Source organism: Pristis pectinata, chromosome 7 (assembly GCF_009764475.1).
Source record: "Pristis pectinata isolate sPriPec2 chromosome 7, sPriPec2.1.pri, whole genome shotgun sequence".
NCBI classification, from domain to species: domain Eukaryota; kingdom Metazoa; phylum Chordata; class Chondrichthyes; order Rhinopristiformes; family Pristidae; genus Pristis; species Pristis pectinata.
Genome location: NC_067411.1, coordinates 56,509,461 through 56,529,025, shown reverse-complemented (window position 1 = coordinate 56,529,025; position 19,565 = coordinate 56,509,461). Strand labels below are relative to the sequence as shown.

The window sequence follows — 19,565 nt, the reverse complement described above, 5'->3', positions numbered from 1 at the left end:
TAGGTAAGGGAAGAAAACTGCACAGTATTCCAGGTGCAGCCTCACAAACACCCTGCACAATTGTAACAAAACCCTCCATTTCTCAAGTTTCAACGCCTTTACAATAAAGGCCAAAATGCTGAAATAAAAACAGAAGATGCCAGAAATACTCAGCAGGTCAGGCTGCGTCTGTGGGAAGAGAAACAGAGCTAATGTTTCAGGTTGAAGACCCTTCGTCAAAACTGGAAGGAGTCAAGGAAGGTTGTTAAGCTGCAGGGAGGGTGGGAGAGGGAAGACGTCTCTGATAGGGTAAAACCAGCACGGTCAATGGGATAAGCTTTAAACAAAGTTATCTGGTCAATGAGTGAATAAGAGTTAGATTGTGAGAACATAAACAAAACACTGCAGAAGCTGCAAAAATGTGCAGGTTAAGCTGAGCATGTTTTCCACTCAGGAAAAAAAACAAACAAGCTGAGCCAACATCAGATGGATGACTAATACAGATAGCAATCAAATTACCTGAATGTAACACTTCCCCACACTAAACTCCATATTCCAGGTTTTCACCCAATAACTCAAATCTATCTGTACTCCAATGCAGAATCACAATGCCCTTATCACAGCATACACTGCCACCTATTTGTGTGTTATCAGAAAACTTGGAAACCTCACATTTTGTTCCCTCTCCTAGGCCATAAATGTAAATAGTAAACAACTGAGGGCCAAGAACTGACCTCTAGGGTACTTCACTAGTTATATTCTTCCATCCTGAAAAGGACCCATTTATTCCAACTCTGTTTTCGATTTGACAGCCTATTTTCAATCCATGCTAACACACTTCCTCTAATACCTTGGGCTCTTAATGTATGCACCAGTCTCTTATGTGCCAACTTGTCAGATGCCTTTTGGAAATCTAAATACACATCTACAGGCTCCCCTCTATTAACTCTCCTTGTAACACCCTCGAAGAATTCGAGCAAATTTTTCAAACATGATTTGTCTTTCATAAAACCATGTTGACTAGGTTTGATTATATTCAGCTTTCCTAAATGATTATTTCCCCTTTGATTATTGACTTTGGCATCTTGCCAATAATAGATGTTGACGTAACTGGCCTATAATTCCCCACCTTCTGTTTTCCTCCCTTTTGGAACAAGTCACATTGAAATGTCATTAATGTACTTGCCTCAACCACTTCCTGCGGTAGCTCATTCCATGTCGTGATCACACTCTGGCTGGAGAAACTTGCCTCTCTTGTTCCTCTCAAATCTCTCTCCTCCCACCTTAAACCTATGCCCTCTAGTTCTTGATACCCCAACTCTAAGACAAAGACAGAGTGCATTCACCCCATCTATTTCCCTCATGATTTTACACACCTCTACAAGATCACCTCTCAGTCTCCTAAGCTCTAGCTTGTCCAACCTCTCCCTGTAACTCAGTCCCTCAATTCCTGGCAGCATCCTTGTAAATCTTTTCTGCACGCTTTCTAGTTTAATAACATATTTCCTATAGCAGGTAGAACAAAACTGAACATAATGCTCCAAGTGCGGCCTCACCAGCGTCCTGTACAATCGCACCATGACCTCCCAACATTTATATTCAGTGGTCTGGCTTATGAAGGCCAGCATGCCATAAGCCTTCTTCACCACCCTGTCTACTTGTGACTCCACTTTCAGTGAACAACGTGCTTATACTCCAAGGTCCCTCTGTCTATAACACTCTCCAGGGCCTTGTTGTTCACTGTGGAAGTCCAACCTGGATTTGACTTTCCAAAATGCAACACCTCACACTTAAACAAATTAAACACCATTTGTCATTCCTCAGCCCACTTACTCAGTTGATCAAGATCCCCCTGTAATTTTTGATAACCTTTCCATTGTCCACTGTAACCATCCATATTAGTGTCATCTGCATACTGACTAACCATGCCTTGTACATTCTTATCCAAATTGTTGATATAGATGACAAACAACAATGGGCCCAGCACCAACCAGAGGCACACCACGAGTCATGGGCCTCCAGTGTGAGAAACAACCTTCTACTATCACCCTCTGCTTTCTACCATCAAGCTAATTAATTCGCCAGCTCTCCCTGGATTCCAAGCGATCTAACCTTCCAGAGCAGCCTACCATGTGGAACCTTGTCAAAGGCTTTACTGAAGTCCATATAAACCACATCTACCGCCCTGCCCTTATCAACTTTCTTGGTCATCTCATCAAAAAAGTCAATCAAGACATGATCTCCCATGCACAAAGCCATGCTGACTAACCCTTAATCAACCAGTCTTTCCAGATGCATACATACCTTATCCCTCAGAATCCTCTCCAGTAACTTACCTACCACAGACTTGGTCTATAGTTCCCAGGTTTTCCTCTGCTGCCCTTCTTAAATAAAGGTACAACCTTCACTACCCTCCAGTCTACCGGCACCTCACCCATGGCTAACAACGATGCAAGAGTCTCAGCCAAGGCTCCTGCAATTTCTTGTCTAGCCTCCCACAGTGTTCTTGGATAAACCTGGTCAGGCCCTGGAGATTTGTTTAACTTCATACCTTTTAAGACATCCAGCACCTCCTCTACTGTAATGTAGACTATCCCCAAGACCTCCCCATTTACTCTTCCTAGCTCTGAACTCTTCATGCCTTTCTCCACAGTAAGAGAGATATTCATTACAGACCTTGCCCATCTCCTGGGACTCCACACAAAGGTGTCCCCTTTGGGCTTTGAGGGGCCTCTCTCTGTTCTTGGAAACGTCCCCCCCCCATTTCGTTTCAAGCCCTGTCTACAACCCTATGTGTGTGGCTTGACAAGACACCAGTCCTAACACATTTCAGGTGAAACTCCTCCCAACGGAGCAACTCTCTCCATTCCCAGTACTGATGCCAGGGTCCCATGAATGCATTTCTGCCTCAAGGCTTTAAGCCATATGTTTACCTCCATAATCCCGTTTTTTCCCTTGCCAATTTGCACAAGGCTCAGGTAATAATCTGGAGATTAATCACACTTGTGTTTCTACTTCTTAATCATGGAATACCAAATCTCTCCAACATTTCTTTCCAATGACACATTCCAGAAGGAGATGGATGGCCGTCTCATGCCTACCATAGCTGCCTCAAGGGGAGTATGGGGCAGAACTGAGACTTGGGCTACACTATGGATCTGACAGAGATAGCTCTCATCACAACCAGCCTAGCAAAGCATTAGAGCTTGTTTGAAGGTTCTGGTAATGATGCATTGTGCCCAATACCTTTGAAAATGTGTTTGGGGAACCATCTAATAGCATCCAGATCTTGTTTTCCCCAAAGAGCCTCGAGGACAGTCCAGGTAGATCACACCACTTCCTAATTAACTGATGGTCAAAGATGTTCTTCTAGACAAACTTTTCCACAAGGGCACACTTGATACAGGTCAGTTTAACTGAATGGCATGTTCTGCAGCAACATAGCCAAACCAGTCCTTCCTACCCATTCAGTTTTCCTGGAAATTTGCACATCTCTGTGGACACTTATCTATTTTTGATCTCCATATGAAATAGAAGACATTTTGGGTGACTGTCAGGGTATGGACCACAGCTGTGCTATTTATAGCAACACAAAGCATCTTGCATGAGAGGACCACATTCTTTTTATCAAGAGCTGTTCCCACATCTCCAGTTTTTCAACCACTATATGTTCCCACATCTCCAGTCAGCTCTTGAATGCTTCAGCAACTCTGAATCACATTCTCAACACCTTCAGGTAATGTGATCTGATGGTGAAAAGAATGAGGGACCAGTCAAACCAGTTACCAAAGAATATGGCCTTGTTTGTGCTGTGATTCACTTTGGCACAAGGCAAGTTCAAACTAATCACAGATGCTCCATCTGCAGACCAGTAGTGGCAGATACTGTCCATAGACAGGGAGGTCTGATTTGAGTACTTCCACTACCTGGGATCATAACCCCTTGCATGCTTATGCTGCAACACACAAACAAGATAGAGAGACGGCAGTCTTGTCAAACTCCAGATTTGATAGGAAAGCTTTCAGTTTCCTACCCATTAATTGGGAAGAAATTACTAACACACACAGAAAGTCACATTCAACTGCAGATTTCCACCCTAAATGCCATTTTAGAGAACATAGAACAGTACGGCACGGTACGGACCCTTTGGCCCACAATGTTGTACCAACCTATAAAAACCTATTCCATGATCAATCTAACCTTTCCCTCCTACACAGCCCATAACCCTCATTTTTCTTACATCTATGTACCTAAGAGTCCATTCCAGTGTGAATGCACTGCTGGGTGTGATGGTAGATACAGTGGGGACATTTAAAAGTGCACTCTGTGTGAAAAACCTAGTTCTGGCATCTCCCCTAAACTTTCCTCCTCTCATCTTAAATGGATGTCCTCTGGTATTGGCCACTGCTGCCCTGGGGAAAAGGTGCTGGCTGTCCATTCTATCTATGCCCCCCAACCTTGTACACCTCTATCAAGTCACCTCCAGTCCTCTCACTCTAATGAGAAAAGCTCTGGCTCGCTCAGCCTTTCCTCATATGACATGATCTCTAATCCAGGCAGCATCCTGGTAAATCTCCTCTACACCCTTTCTAAAGCTTCCACATCTTTCTGATAATGAGGTGACCAGAACTGAACACAATACTCCAAGTGTGGTCTAACCAGAGTTTTATAGAGCCACAACATTACCTCGCAGTTCTTAAACTCAGTCCCTCGACTAACAAAGGCCAGCAGACTATACGCCTTCTTAACCATCCCATCAACTTGTGCAGCAACTTTGAGAGATCTATGGCCTTGAACTCCAAGATCCCTCTGTTCCTCCACACTGTTAAGAATCCTGCCATTAACTTTGTACTCCACCTTCAAATTTCATCTTCCAAAGCAATATCACTTCACTTATCCTGATTGAACTCCATCTGCCATTTGTCTACCCAACTCTGCATCTTGTCTATATGCCACTGTAACCTACAACAATCTTCTTCATGTCATCTGCAAACTTACTAACCCACTCCTCCACTTCCTCAACCAAGTAGTTTATAAAAATCACAAAGAGCAGAGTTCCCAGAACAGATCCCTGCGGAACACTACAAGTCACTGTCCTCCAGGCAGAAAATGCTCCATCTACTACCACCCTCTCGGCCTTCTGTGGGCAAGCCAATTCCAAATCCACACAGCCAAGTTTCTATGGATCCCATGGAGAACCTTGTCAAACGCCTTACTAAAATCCATGTACATCACATCCTCCGCTCTACCTTCATCAATTTGTTTTGTCACCTCCTTGAAAAACTCAATTAGGCTCATGAGGCATGACCTGCCCCTCACAAAGCCATGCTGACTATCCCTAATAAGACTATGCTTCTCCAAATGCTCGTAAATCCTGTCCCTAAGAATCCCCTCCAATAATTTGTCCACCATTGATGTAAGACTCAGTGGTCTATAATTCCCAGGATTATTCCTAATACCTTCCTTGAACATTTGCCATCCTCCAATCCTCTGATACCACTCCTGTGGCTAGGGAGGAGGCAACAATGATTGTTAACACCCCAGCAATCTGTTCCCTCACTTCCCGTCATAACCTGGGCTATGCTGTGTCCGGCCCCAGGGACTTACCTATCTTAATGCTTTTCAGGATCTCCAACACTACCTCTTTCTTAACGTCAACATGCTCCAAGCACATTAGCCTGTTCTATGCTGACCTCACATTCGTCAAAGTCCCTCTTTCTAGTGAAAACTGAAGCAAAGTATTCATTAAGGACCTCCCCGTCTCCAGGCATATTTTCCCCTTTATCCCTGAACGGTCCTACCCTCACTCTAGTCATCCTCCTGTTCTTCACACACATGTAGAATGCCTTGGGTTTCCCTTAATCCTACACGCCAGGCCTTCTCATTTCCCCTTCTAGCTCTCCTAAGTCCCATATTAAGGTCCTTCCTGGCTACCTTATAATTCTCAAGAGCCCTGCCTGATTTTTGCTTCCTAAACCTTAAGTATGCTTCCTTCTTCATCCTGACTAAATGTTTCATCTCTCTTGTCAACTGTGGTTCCTTCACTCTACCATCCTTTCCCTGTCTCAGTGGGACAAACCTATCCAAAACCCCATGCAAGTGGTCCCTTGACAACCTCCACATTTCTGCTGTGCATTTCCCCGAGAACATCTATTCACAATTTACTCTCCAAAGTTCCTGCCTAATAACATCGTAATTAGCCCTCCCCTAATTAAAAACTTTCCCATATTGTCTGCTCCTATCCCTCTCCATGGCTATGCTAAAGGTCAGGGAGTTGTGATCACTATCTCTGAAATGTTCGCCCACCGAGAGGTCTGACACCTGACCAGATTCATTGCCTAGTACTAGATCCAGCATCGCCTCTTCTCTAGTTGGCCTGTTCACATACTGTGTCAGGAATCCTTCCTGGACACACCTAACAAATTCTGTCCTGTCTGAACCTTTTGCACTAAGGAGGTGACAATCAGTATTACAGAAGTTGAAGTCACCCATGACAACAACCCTGTTATTTTTGCATCTTTCCAAAATCTGCCTACTTATCTGCTCCTGAGCGTCCCAGTGGCTATTGGGGGGGCCTATAGAATACTCCCAATAGAGTGATTGCTCCCTTCCTGTTTCTGACTTCCACCCACACTGACTCAGTAGATGATCCCTCCACGATGTCCTTTCTGCCGCTCTGATACTATCCCCGATTAGCAATGCTGCTCCCCCACCTCTTAACTCCCTCCCTATCCCTTTTGAAACATCTAAACCCTGGAAGATCAAGCAGCCAATCCTGCCCTTGCGACAGCCAAGTCTCTGTAATGGCCACATCGTAATTCCACGTGCTGATCCATGCTCTTAAGTTCATCACCCTTCTTAATACTTCTCGAATTAAAGTAAACAGATTTCAACCCATCCGACAGTCTGCATGCATGTCCTTTCCATAGTCTATTCTTCCCCACAGCTTATCTGCACATCGCATCCACCTTTACACTAACTGCTCCATCTGCCTTAACACTCTGGTTCCCATCCCCCTGCCAACCTAGCTTAAACCCTCCTCAACAGCACTAGCAAACCTGCCCACAAGGACATTGGTCCATCTCGAGTTCAGGTGTAACCCATCCCTTTTGTACAGGTTATACTTTCCCCAGAAGAGATCAGAACTAACAGAAATAACAGAAATATTCTGTTATAGTCCAAACTGACTAATCAAGTGTCTACCATCCCCAGCCAGCTTGAAGGCAACCAATCCCTGAACAGCACAAAGCTGTCAAGAGATTTTCCCCCGGAATGCCACACAAAATCACTAGCCTCAGAGCAGACTTAATTTGATTGGCAATGACCTTAAACCAAATCATTAATCTACATTAAGTAATGAGATAGATCGATAATTTCTAATTTCTTCCTTCTGGAGAATGCGGGCAATGATTTCTTCCTTCTGGAGAATGAGGGCAATGGTTCTGACATACTGCCTTCTGGAAGAAGGTCTGGACCAATCCAGTTCACAGAGTATAATGCAACTGCATTTTAGAATTACCATATTCCTGTTCTGATAGGAAAATACAGCACCATAAAACTGCTCTACATGGAGGTTACTTCGAAAACTAAATCTCCAAGGTCTTCAAATTCCAACTAACAAATTCTACCAAATAATGAACAATGATATCCATTATTTTTTAAAATTACTGTAACCTAAAAATTTTGTTGAACAACAAAAAGAATTACTGGCTCAAGAAAAAGAATTAATGCTGTTTACATACCTGAAGCAATTGTTCATCAGTCTTCATTTTTTTCTTCAGCTTCTGGTTCTCCATAGCCAATATTGGATCACAGCCATTTTTGTTGAATGATTGTTGTCTGAAAGTTTCAATTTCCAAAAGCAGCTCATCATTCTTTTTCTTCTGATTAGCCATCTCATTACAAGAATTCCTGATGTACTTTACATATCCAGTCTGCACTGACTTGGAAAATGTAGCTTCATTCTGAAGGTACAGTAAAGAGAAATACACTTTCAGCAACCTAGTACACCAAAGCGACTGCACAGAAAGACTTCAAAATGTTTCTCAATTTGTGATTTTAAAGTTAAATACTTGGCTTTCCACTGACTCCTTCCCTCATTGAATGTTTGTCCTCCATACACAATTGGACTTGTAATTAATGAAATAGGTGAAAGGGTGGGAGAAATCACATAAGGCCCTTGAAAAAATATTCTATGAATGTTATAATACCAAAAAAAAAATTGATAGCCTAATGGAATTCCACTGGCATTAATTCTGAAAAATGTGAAAACATGGGGGCCACCAAACAGGAACATCAATAATCTGCACATTTCTTTGTCTATTATTCTACAAAATTGATAATATTGTCAATATACTAAAAAAGGAGCCAAATGAAAATTGAACATGGAGTCATTCTTTGCTATAATCATTACAGTCAATCCTAACAAACTAACAATGCAAGATACTATTGTATACCAGGTCTTTTATAACAGACTATGCCAAGATGCCAAGACTATGCCAATGATCCACTGCTGATCACTAAAGACTGATGCATTTTGCATGCCTTTAAAGTGGAATTGCACAATGCTGTGCACCAAAAGCAAGACCGTTATTTAAAAACTCAACCTCCTTGGGGAGCAAAGGATTCCTATATCAAATAATTTAGATTTCTAAAAGTAGAACATTCACAGCTCAACATGGCCATTTCAGAAAAACCATATACTAAAGTGACGTTCATCTTGAAGACAAGAAAAATATACCTGAACTGCTTCATTTTGAAGTTGAAGGTCTTGATTTAGCATTCGCATTTCATGTTCAATTTCTTCAATTATCTTTAAAGCATTTGTAGGAGACACAACAGAAACTCTTTCCTTAAAAACCTCTTGAGCTTTTGCCTTGGAAGATAATCCATCCTTAGTGCTTCTCAAATAGTTTTGGTATTTTAGTTTCAACTCGGATAAAGTCTGCTGCGTATTCTGAATCAGAGAATACGTAAAAGGAAAATTTAAAACATCCAAATCAAATTGTGGAGAGCAGAGTCTCTATTCTTTAATTAAGAATAGCTCAAAATGCATGTGACTGGACACTAATGATCTTTCATTGGAATTCATCAACCAGAAAAACTCACCAGATGCTGCTCGTCCTGCCTATTACCAGTATTTTTTTTCCAGAAATTTTGCTTTTCAATGATTAATGACGCTATAAATAAAATGGATACTTTGCAATTCATGATTATAATTGTGCATATAACGGTTACTGGAAAATTAAATTTCAGCATCAGACTTGAAAAGAATTTTGTGCTGTACAAGGCATTGCTGCTGCTTTAGACATGAAATTTTAACTATCACTACTACACGGGGTGCATTCCATTAACAAATATTACAGTCTAAGCTTAAAAGTATTGCTAAATCATGAAGAGGCAAATTTTATTGCTATTTTTAGAATGGAAGACCATGAAGTGAGGCATATGAACTGCTGTTGCCCGTTTGATTAACTATCTTATATTGACACTTAATGATGTTCTGAAGAAAAACTGATTTTCTTCAAAGTTACTAAATTATTTGGGTTCTTAACTTTTTCCCCCTCATTTTCCCCTAGATTTTGATGAAGCTGGAAAACATTACAAATAAAAGATTTAAACATTTTTAAATACCCTTGCCCATTCAGCACAAAGCAAAACTGCGTTCACAAGCAACATTTTTAAAACTACGTTGATTGGTCAATAAAACACAGTTAAGACCCAGAGAGAGAGAGATCCAAGTAACGAGTCACTGGACACTCCTAAATATTTGAAAGAATTGCATATCAAGAGACAAATTTAAATCTTTGCACAATAGCAGCCTGTTTAGCCCTTTGGAGGCCAATCTGTACCACATCCCCATTTTCCCGAAACCTTGATAGCATTGTCTAATTAAAATCTACAAACCTGTATTGAATATTTTTATTGACCCAGTCTTTTGGCAATGTTTATTGATAAATTGCTTCCTAATTTCCCATTCAAAAAATCTTTTTCCAATTTTAAGACTGGCTTCTTTGTTCTCAGTCACAAGAAATAGCACCGGCAATTCCCTTTATCTAGCCCTTCCACTGCCCTCTAAAACACCTCATCTACTCTGCTGAGTTGCTCGAAATGATGAATAACTGCTGCCATTTAGTTCAACTAGTTATCAGTCTCTTTTCTTGTTTGCTGATATTTAATGATGTTAAACTGGGGTCCTAAGTTTTAAAAAAAATTTTGCGGACTCAACATCTAAAGAGCTGGAAATGTATAGCAAAACTATTGACTACCTGTGGGAGTGATACACATTAATAATAGCAATTGATTAGAAATAGTAAACAAAGTACTTTCTTTCAGATCGTTATCCCTGTGATGCAGGGAACTACAAGGGATACCATTTTCCAAGTTATAAAAGAATTGCAGGTTGGCACAAAAGGAATGATAGTTTGCTGTAAATTAGGGAACAAGGTAAAAGAAGATAGATTGGCAAATCATTTCAACAATACATTTCACAGAATGACCTAGATAAGCAGTAGATATAGATTCTTTAGGTAGACCTTCAGGGTTAAGGACAACTTGCTTTCACTCCAGTTCTATTGATTCTGAGTTGATTGATGAGACCAATCTTTAATTTGTAGGCTCTGGCACAGCTGGGGCTAGTGCTACTTGACAAGGCAGGTGGGTGGGTAGCCTGGCACATGGTGCACCCCTATCACAAGTCCCTGAACCCTGCAGAGAGTCAGTGACATCCTAAATGTTCCCTCTCCATTTTGAATTATCATGGGGCAGGAATTCCCAAGGGATGACAAGGACGTTACATTCACTTTCCACACCCCACCCCATCTGAAAACTTTAATGCATTTTCTCCGCCCTCCTGGTGATCTCGTGCCAAGACTGAGCTCAGACTCAAGTGCGCGTTACAGGAGTCTAGTGTTGGGCAGGCAAATACATGGCCAACATGAGTTGGTGGAGTATAATTAGAATCTCTGGGCTGGTCTCAAGAGGATGATCATGTTGGTTTACTTATCCTGCCTGTGGATTTAGGGATTTTTTAAAAAAATTATTGAGACAGCACTGACGGCACTTCTCCAGTGCTTTGAGTAGCCTGCTGTAGATAAACCATGTCTCTGGAGGGCAAAGGACAAGGATTGCTGCTGCTCATTAGAGTACGAGGGAACACAGGAGATCCAGTATTTGCCAATGATGATGTCTGGATTCTTCAACAATATCAAGCCCATAAGCAGCTCAAATTCCTAGGAATAAACACAACAAACTCTTGTCTCTCAAAAATCTTAGGGGCCACTTGGCTGAGAAGCAGGAATGAAGAACCCATTATGTATGGACAGGCAGTTATCACCAATTGGAAAGAGAATTTCAAAGAATTCCTCAACCACGATTTTATCTTTGATGTGAATGCCCACCTCTCAAGCCCACAGTACACTATCCAGTTCAGTGTTATTGCCACCCCACACCAAGTAGTTGAAAAACAAGACCTCCAAAGCAGATGGTATCAATGTTAAACTTGACAGAGGAACTTCTGACTCAAAGTCAGAAAAACATTATCAAAACAAAAGCCAATAGAAGTAGAGATATTCAACTAAATACAAGGGTGTAAACATCAGCAGCTACCTGCAGAAATTACAAAGAAGCTGTCAACTGGGAATAGTATTTTCTTTGACTTGTGCATCCAGACAGTGAAACTCTTTAGTTCAGTGCAGAGTGCAAATTTTGTGCTAAAACCCCTGCACTTGCCAATTAGTTTACCCAAACAATCAGATGCAAGAACAGTTCTCTATGCACCTGAACTGAGTGCAACAGGATGGAATCCATCACAGGAGGACTAAGGGAAGGAAGGGAGGAATTTACTGGGGCTTAGAGTTTTCCATCTTTGTTAGCCACAGGCAAGGTTCCAGAAGACTGGAGAATAGCTAATATTGTCCCCTTGTTCAAAAAGAGCAGCAGGTAGAAGCCTGGAAACTACAGTTTGGTGAACCTTACATTAGTAGTAGGGAGGTTGATAGATAAGATTCTGAGGGACAGGATTTATGTTCACTTGGAGATGCAGGGACTGAGTAGGATAAGGCAGCATGGTTTTGTGTAGGGGAGAGCAGGTCTCATAAATTCAATTGTCTAGTTTTGAGGAGGCAACAAAAAAAACTGATGAAGGCAGAGCAGTTGTTGTAGTTTACATGGATTTCTGTGAGGCTTTTGACAAGATCCCGCACAGTAGGCTTGTCGAGAACATTAAGACAAATGGATCAGAGGCGTTTAGGCAAACTGGTTCCGACATTGGCTTGGTGATAGGAGGTACAGAGTAGTGTTGAATGGAGTCTTTTTCTGATTGGAAGTCTGTTACAAGTGGAATCAGTTCTGGGACCTTTGTTGTTTGTAATATACATGTGACTTGGGGGAAAATGGGGTGGTCTGATTAGTAAATTTGCAGATGACACAAAATTGGAGTCATAGATAGTAAAGGTGGTTGTTGAAGGATACAGCTGGAGCAGGGGCTGATGAAATTCAATCCAGACAAGTGTGGGATAATGCAGTTTTGGAAATCAATTCAATAGAGTAAACTGCAAGAATCTTAGGAGTATTGATGTACAGAGGGGCCTTGGAGTGGCAAGTCCATTGCTCCATGAAAATGGTGACATAGGTGGATAGAGTAGCAAAGGTGGCATTTGGTACACTTACTTTCACACACCAAGGCATTTAGTACAAGAGAATAAGAGCTGGGACATCATACTGTAGCTGTACAAAACATTAGGCAGACAACACTATTGTGGAGAGTTCTGTTGGCCACACCACAGAAGGGATGTGGAGAGTGCAGAACAGATTCACCAGGATGGTACCTGGAATGGAGGGCTGTAGTTATAAGGAGAGACTGGACAGGCTGGGATTACACTCACTAGAATATAGGAGGTCGAAGGAGTGACCTCCGAGAGGTTGCTAAAATTATAAGGGACATAGATAAGATAGAGAGTCTTTTTCCCAGGCAAGGAAGCTCAGTACTAGAGGCCAAAGGTTCAAGGTGAGAAATTTAAAAGAGATACGAGGGATAAGTTTTACATGCAGAGGGTGGTGGTTATGTGGAACGAGCACTCAGAAGAGGTTTGTAGATATTCATAGTTATACAGCATGGAAATGGGTCTCTTTGGCCCAACTTGTCCATGCCAACCAACATGCCTAACTAAGCTAATCCCATTTGCCTGCTTTTGGTCAATATCCCTCTAAAGCTTTCCTATCCATGTACTTCTCCAAATGCTTTTTTTTAAATATATGTGATGCAATTATACCTGCCTCTACAATCTCCTCTGGCAGCTTGTTCCATATGCCCACCATCCTCCGTATGAAAATTGTGCCACTCTAATCCCCTTTAAATCTTTCCCTTCTCACCTTAAACCTATGCCCCCTAGAAATCCATCCCAGTCTTTCCAATCACTTCTTATAACTCAAGCTTTCCATCTCCCTGGCCCTACACTCATCTCTGGAGCACCTGGACAATAAAGACATCTATGTTAGACTATTGTTTATTGACTACAGCTCCGCCTTCAATACTATAATTCCAAGCAAACTCATCTTCAAACTCAGGACTCAACACCTTCCTTTGCAACTGGATCCTTAACTTCCTGACCAACAGATAGCAATTAGTAAGGATAGGCAGCAACACCTCCACCACGATTATCCTCAACACTCATGCCCCACATGGCTGCGTCCTCAGCCCCCTACTTTACTCCCTATACACTCATGACTGCATGGCCAGAATTTCAAATAACAATGAGTCGGAGTACAGGAAAGAGATAGAGAGCCTAGTGGCACTGTGTCATGACGACAACCTTTCCTTCAAAACAAAAGAGCTGGTCATTGACTTTAGGAAGGTGTGGGGTGGGGGTGGGGTGCACACACTCCTGTTTACATCAACGGCACTGAGAGCTTCAGGTTCCTAGGAGTGAACATCACATCTGGTCCTGGTCCAATTACATAGACACTATGGCCAAGAAAGCACACCAGTAGCTCTATTTCCTCAGGAGGCTAAAGAAATTCAGCATATCCCCTTTGACTCTCATCAATTTTTATACATGCACCATAGAAAGCATCCTATCCGGATGCATCACGGTTTGGTATGGCAACTGCTCTGCTCAGGACTGCAAGAAACTGTAGAGAGTTGTGGACACAGCTCAGGACATCACAGAAATCAGCCTCCCCTCCATGAACCCTGTCTATACTTCTCACTGCCTCGGTAAAGTAGCCAACATAATGAAAGACCCCTCCCACGCTGGACATTCTCTCTTCTCCTTCCCCGCCCAAAATCAGGCAGAAGATACAAAAGCCTGAACACATGTACACCAAGCTCAAGGATAGCTTCTATCCTGCTATTATAAGACTATTGAATAGTCCCCTTGTAACGTAAGATGGACTCTTGACATCACAATCTACGTTGCTATGACCTTGCAGTCTGCCTGCACTGCACTCTGTCACTGTAACACATTATTTTGAATTCTGTTATTGTTTTCCCTTGCACTACTTCAGTTTTCTAATGTGAGAAATGATCTGCATGGATGGCATGCAAAACAAAGCTTTTCCACTGTACATTTGACAGTAATAAACCAATATACAATTTTTTGTTTTAAATCACATCTTTCAATCAGAACTCCATACAATACTCCAAGTGTAGTCTAGCCAATGTTTTGTACAATTGTAACATGACGTCCCAACTTTTATACTCAATGGCACAGCCAATGAAGGCAAGCGTGCCATACACCTTCTTCACCACCCTGCCTACCTGTATTGCCACTTCCAGGGAACTCTGTTCATGTACTCCCAGAGCTTTCTGTTCAACATCACTCCCAAGGCCCTGCCATTCACTGTGTATTTCCTGCTCTGGTTTATCTTCCCAAAACGTAGCACTTCACATTTGTCTGAATTAATTCCATTTGTCATTCCTTTGCCCACTTTTCTAGTTGATCAATATCCTGTTGTAACCTTAGACAACTTTCTTCTTTCTCCACCATGCCACCAATATTGGTGTCATCTGGTAGAGGCAGATACAATTACAACATCTGAAAGGCATTTTGGACAGATACTGAGAAAGGAAAGGTGTAGAGGTATGTGGCCTAGTGCAGGAAAATAGGATTAGTGTAGATTGGCAACACATTTCGCATGGACAAGATGGGCTGAAAAGGCTTGTTTCTGTGCAGTACAATTCTTTGATTCTATACCAGCCCAAGTAGAACAGAATGGTGTGAAGGTCAAGTTACAGCTAATTTACACATTTTTAAGTCTGTAATTCCAAGATAGTGTACTGTGGATTGGAGTAGAGGGCATTCGCATCTTGGTTATGTAAATTTTTTTGGAAGATTTTGGCAAGTTTAATATTAACAGCCAGCTAAGCCACAACCCAATCTCACTTTTAGTTCTTAGTTTGCAGTTCTCATTTTGACAACTCTCCTCTCACCCAATGTTATTTTACACATAAATGGCCATGCCATGGCATAAAGATTCACAACTTACAACTGGAATGGCTTTGGTCAGGAAGTTGACAATGGCAGATCAATTAAAAAGTTCATACTTATTACATGTGTCAATGGACAGCTTGCCATTGCAAGAAATTCTAGATCATAATGACACTAGTGTAAAGAAGCAAACAGTTGCCATTTAAAAGTTTAACAAGTGGAAGTTGGAAAAAGCAAAAAAAAAGGGCAACCAATATTCCATTTATGGTTTCTACATGGGCTACTGAAAATAAAATCAAGTAACTTACATTGAATTTGTCAAATAGCAAGCTTAGCCCACAATCAAAATACTGAATGTACATTCATGAGAAATACTGGAGGGATGGAAAGGATATACATGGAGACAATATATTGAAATATTACCAGAAATAAGGTGGTCAGAATTCTTAAGGCATCTTTGAAAAAAATTCTAACAGAAAATACTGTTTTTTTTAAATCTCGTGTTTTAAAAGGTGATTTATATTACAAAAGGTTTTGTAAATTGCTATGGATTGACAAATCATAAGGGAGAATCAGGATCATGGAGTTTTTGATATTATTAAATATTTAACTTATTTCATTAATTGTGGGTAGGTCCAGATAATGAGATTGAATTTTTGTTTTAAAAAAAATGCTTTATTTGAAATGCATACTTCCCTCCTTGCATCAGATAGGTATGGATTAAATTAAAGAAAAAGTGCAGATGCTGGAAATCTGAAATAAAAACAGAAAAATGCTGGACAAACTCGGCACGTCAGGCAGCATCTGTGGAAAGAAAGAGTTAACTTTTCACATTGAAGGCCCTTCATCAAAAATCTCTTCCGATAAAGTCTTCAACTTGAAACTTTAACCATTTTCCACACATCCTGCCTGATCTGCTGAGTTTTCCCAGCATTTTTAGATGAAAAATTACCTTGTCTGGTACTTTCACTATAATTTAACAGCCCTTGGAATCAGTTTGTTCTCAATAATAAAATGAAGTGGGGGTGCTTCTTTTTCTTCTCCTTTTTTGCTGTGGAACTAGTAACCTGCTCAAGTGTTTTGATGGATTAAACAATAAAATATACAGATCTGTTGGGGATTATTTTAAATAGCTTTTTAGAAGATTTTTAACAGTCATTAAAACCTTCCTTCCTTGATCAAACAGAGAATGGTTAAGCTGACCACTGAACATTGACAGGTCTTCCAGACAGGGGTTTTAAGGTTATAAACCAACCAAATCCCTATTAAGACAGCAGATAAAGTTAGGGATCCATGGATTTCACAGTAACAGAAATTAAGATGCAACTATAAAAAGAAAAATAAGGTTTACAATGAATCTTAAGTCCAGGGTATGTTTGAAAATTAGGTAGAATGGACAAGGACATAGGATACAAGAAAGACAGTAAAAAGATTAATAAATAACAAAATTGAAGAAAATCTCTAATAAAGCACAACATAAAGAGCTGTTAAAGAAATGGCGGCACCAATCAAGGTGGAAATCAATAAGTGAAGAAGGACATTCATTCAAAATTTTGTTCAGGTATTTTGTAATTATAAAGAGGAGAAAATTAAATTTTCAGAAGTGAGCAGATATAAATGATTATTTAAATAAAGCAAGTGATATGTGGCTAGTGTAATGCTATTACAGCACCAGTGACCTGGGTTCAATTTTGGCCACTGTCTGTAAGGAGTTTGTACGTTCTCCCCATGTCTGTGTGGGTTTCCTTCGGGTGCTTCTGTTTCCTCCCACAATCCAAAGATGTACAGGTTAGGAAGTTGTGGGCATGCTATGTTGGTGCCGGATGCATGGCGACACTTGCGGGCTGCCCCCAGAACACTCTACGCAAAAGACGCATTTCACTGTTTTTCGATGTACATGCGACCAATAAAGATACCTCATCTTACCTTATGTCAACACACTTATGAGTCAGATGGACCACATATTAGTTTGCCAAGGAAAGTAAGGGTAGAGACATCAAAAGCTATGACTACAATCTTCAAACCCCCGCACCACCCCTCCCCTCCCCCCCCCCCTCCCCTCCCCCCAGTAGACCAGAAACCTAAAATTTTGCATTGTCAGTTCAAAAAACATAGGACAAACATGCAACAATGGAGTTAGGAAATGAAGAGACACTGTTTCCCCAGTGATGTCAACAACTGATGTTATAGACTTAAGGCAATTATCTTATGATTAAAGGGGAAATGTGGTAAAGCACGATGATAGCATGATTTGTGAACTCATTGTCAAAAACGGTTTGAAGCTGAAACCTTCACAATATTTTAAAAAGTTACTTAGATATACATCTAGTAGTGTTATAAACTACATGGCTACAAAACTAGTTCTGGAAATTGGTATTAGACATGTTAGTTCTTTTGTCAGCATAAACCCAATGACAAAAGTAATTCAGAAATAAAATGTTCAACAATGACCCATAACTCAAAAGTTTAGTTGCGAGTGCTCAAAATCAACTGCTTCCACATATCAAAAAGACATGATAACATCACTACCCTTTGCTGTATCATCTTTGATAAACAATCTTTAAATAACATTGTTTTGTTAGGGATGTGTGGTGGGGAAATAAAACAAAAATCACATGAAGTAATATAACATGCTCCTTTTCCCACTTCCCCCCAAATAATGACATTATTTCTTTCTTTCCTTCCCCCAACAATTACTTCAGGTGGTACAAATCCAGAGGCTCCAGCTCTTTTTAGCATCTTATGCAAGTAGCCATTGATTATGCACAAGCAGTATATTTGGTCAAAGTGACCAAAGCAGATCTTACTTTACACCAAGACATGTACTTTTTAAGTAAATGCAGCTGGATAACAAATCAGGAAGAACAATCTCAGCAAACTTTACAGCTCTGTAGTCCAAGAGTATCAAGGTCAAATATAAAACTGGAGTTACAGATTTGAGTGATGTCAGTTAATGGGTACTGAACCTGGATCTTCTCATTCAAACTGATTTTAATTTTAGACAGCGAAGTTGACTTAAAAGCTTAGCAACAAGATCTTCAAAGTGTCAATAATTAAGATTATAAAGTGATCTAAAAATTAATTAAAAGATTAAAAAATAAAAGCAGTACAAATTGTTGAAGTAATGTTTACAAAATTCATTTAAAAGTTGCTCAAGAAAGGAAGGAGGATTAAACAATGATAGATGGGAAATAAATATTTTGATTTGCTGAGTAGGCTAGTTCACATTGGGAGATACGAAGATACTAATCGGAAATTAGCAGCATGAAAATTTGGACAGCAAGGATGTACACCTTTTTGAATATTTTTTTAAAATTTTGTATGGTTATTACATTTACACATGATAAGAAAGATCAATCTCAAATCCTGAAATGCCTTTTACTAGACCTCAATACTCCGATGCATCCCAGTTGAATGACGATGCTAACCCAAATGCCTGCTTCCTTACTCATCTATCTTGTGCAAGGTTACTTTCAAATATCAGATATTATAACTAGGCAATTCTTTAAAAAAAAGATTAAGGTTACTTGCAACGGATTTCTGAAATACAAACATTCACAATTTTCCAGCAAAGTACCTAAAAAATGACCCTATGAAGTGAGCATGGAAAATGCATTAATTTCACTTTCAGTATTAATAATGTTTTAGCACTTCAAAAATGAAAACAAATTAGACAAATACCAATAGATGGTGCCTGCCAAGTCTGGTCCAATGCTCTTGCCGTTACCCTTAAATGGATTTTTTTTTTGCACAGAAGTTACCCTGCAACAAAGCCTTGGCTTTACAGCCTTCGAATTCACTGATATTTTCTTTAAAATAATAAAAATGATACAAACCATTAAGTGGTTTTCTTTGAATTCAATTAAAGTGGAAAGTCGCAGTATTTCAGGATTCTTCTCTTGCGACGTTAACTCCAGCACAGGCGAGTCAGAGACTTGCTTCTTCAGAGTCTGCAACTGTATACACAACTCTTCATTCTTCTTTTTCTCATCTGCTAGACCCAAGTCACATTTAGTTATAGGGATCTGATACTTCTTTACATTCTGAGGAACAGTGCTCAACGCTCTCTGTTGGAAAAAAAATGAAGACATGATCAGAAATGAATAGGAAGAAACCAATACACTACAGGATAACACATTTTATCCCATAATGTTAGAT

At 40.4% G+C, this 19,565-nt stretch overlaps 1 protein-coding gene across 3 annotated transcripts in view; it reads right to left on the bottom strand.

Annotated features, from left to right (window-relative positions):
* Positions 1-19,565, bottom strand: part of cenpe (centromere protein E) — a 109,722-nt gene that overhangs the window by 14,356 nt on the left and 75,801 nt on the right. For all 3 annotated transcript variants that reach the window (XM_052020556.1, XM_052020558.1, XM_052020557.1), the window contains 3 exons: positions 19,244-19,474; positions 8,720-8,935; positions 7,722-7,943 (listed from right to left, as the gene is read on the bottom strand). In XM_052020556.1, coding sequence (XP_051876516.1) covers positions 7,722-7,943; positions 8,720-8,935; positions 19,244-19,474 — 669 coding nt within the window. The remainder of the gene's footprint in view (positions 1-7,721; positions 7,944-8,719; positions 8,936-19,243; positions 19,475-19,565) is intronic.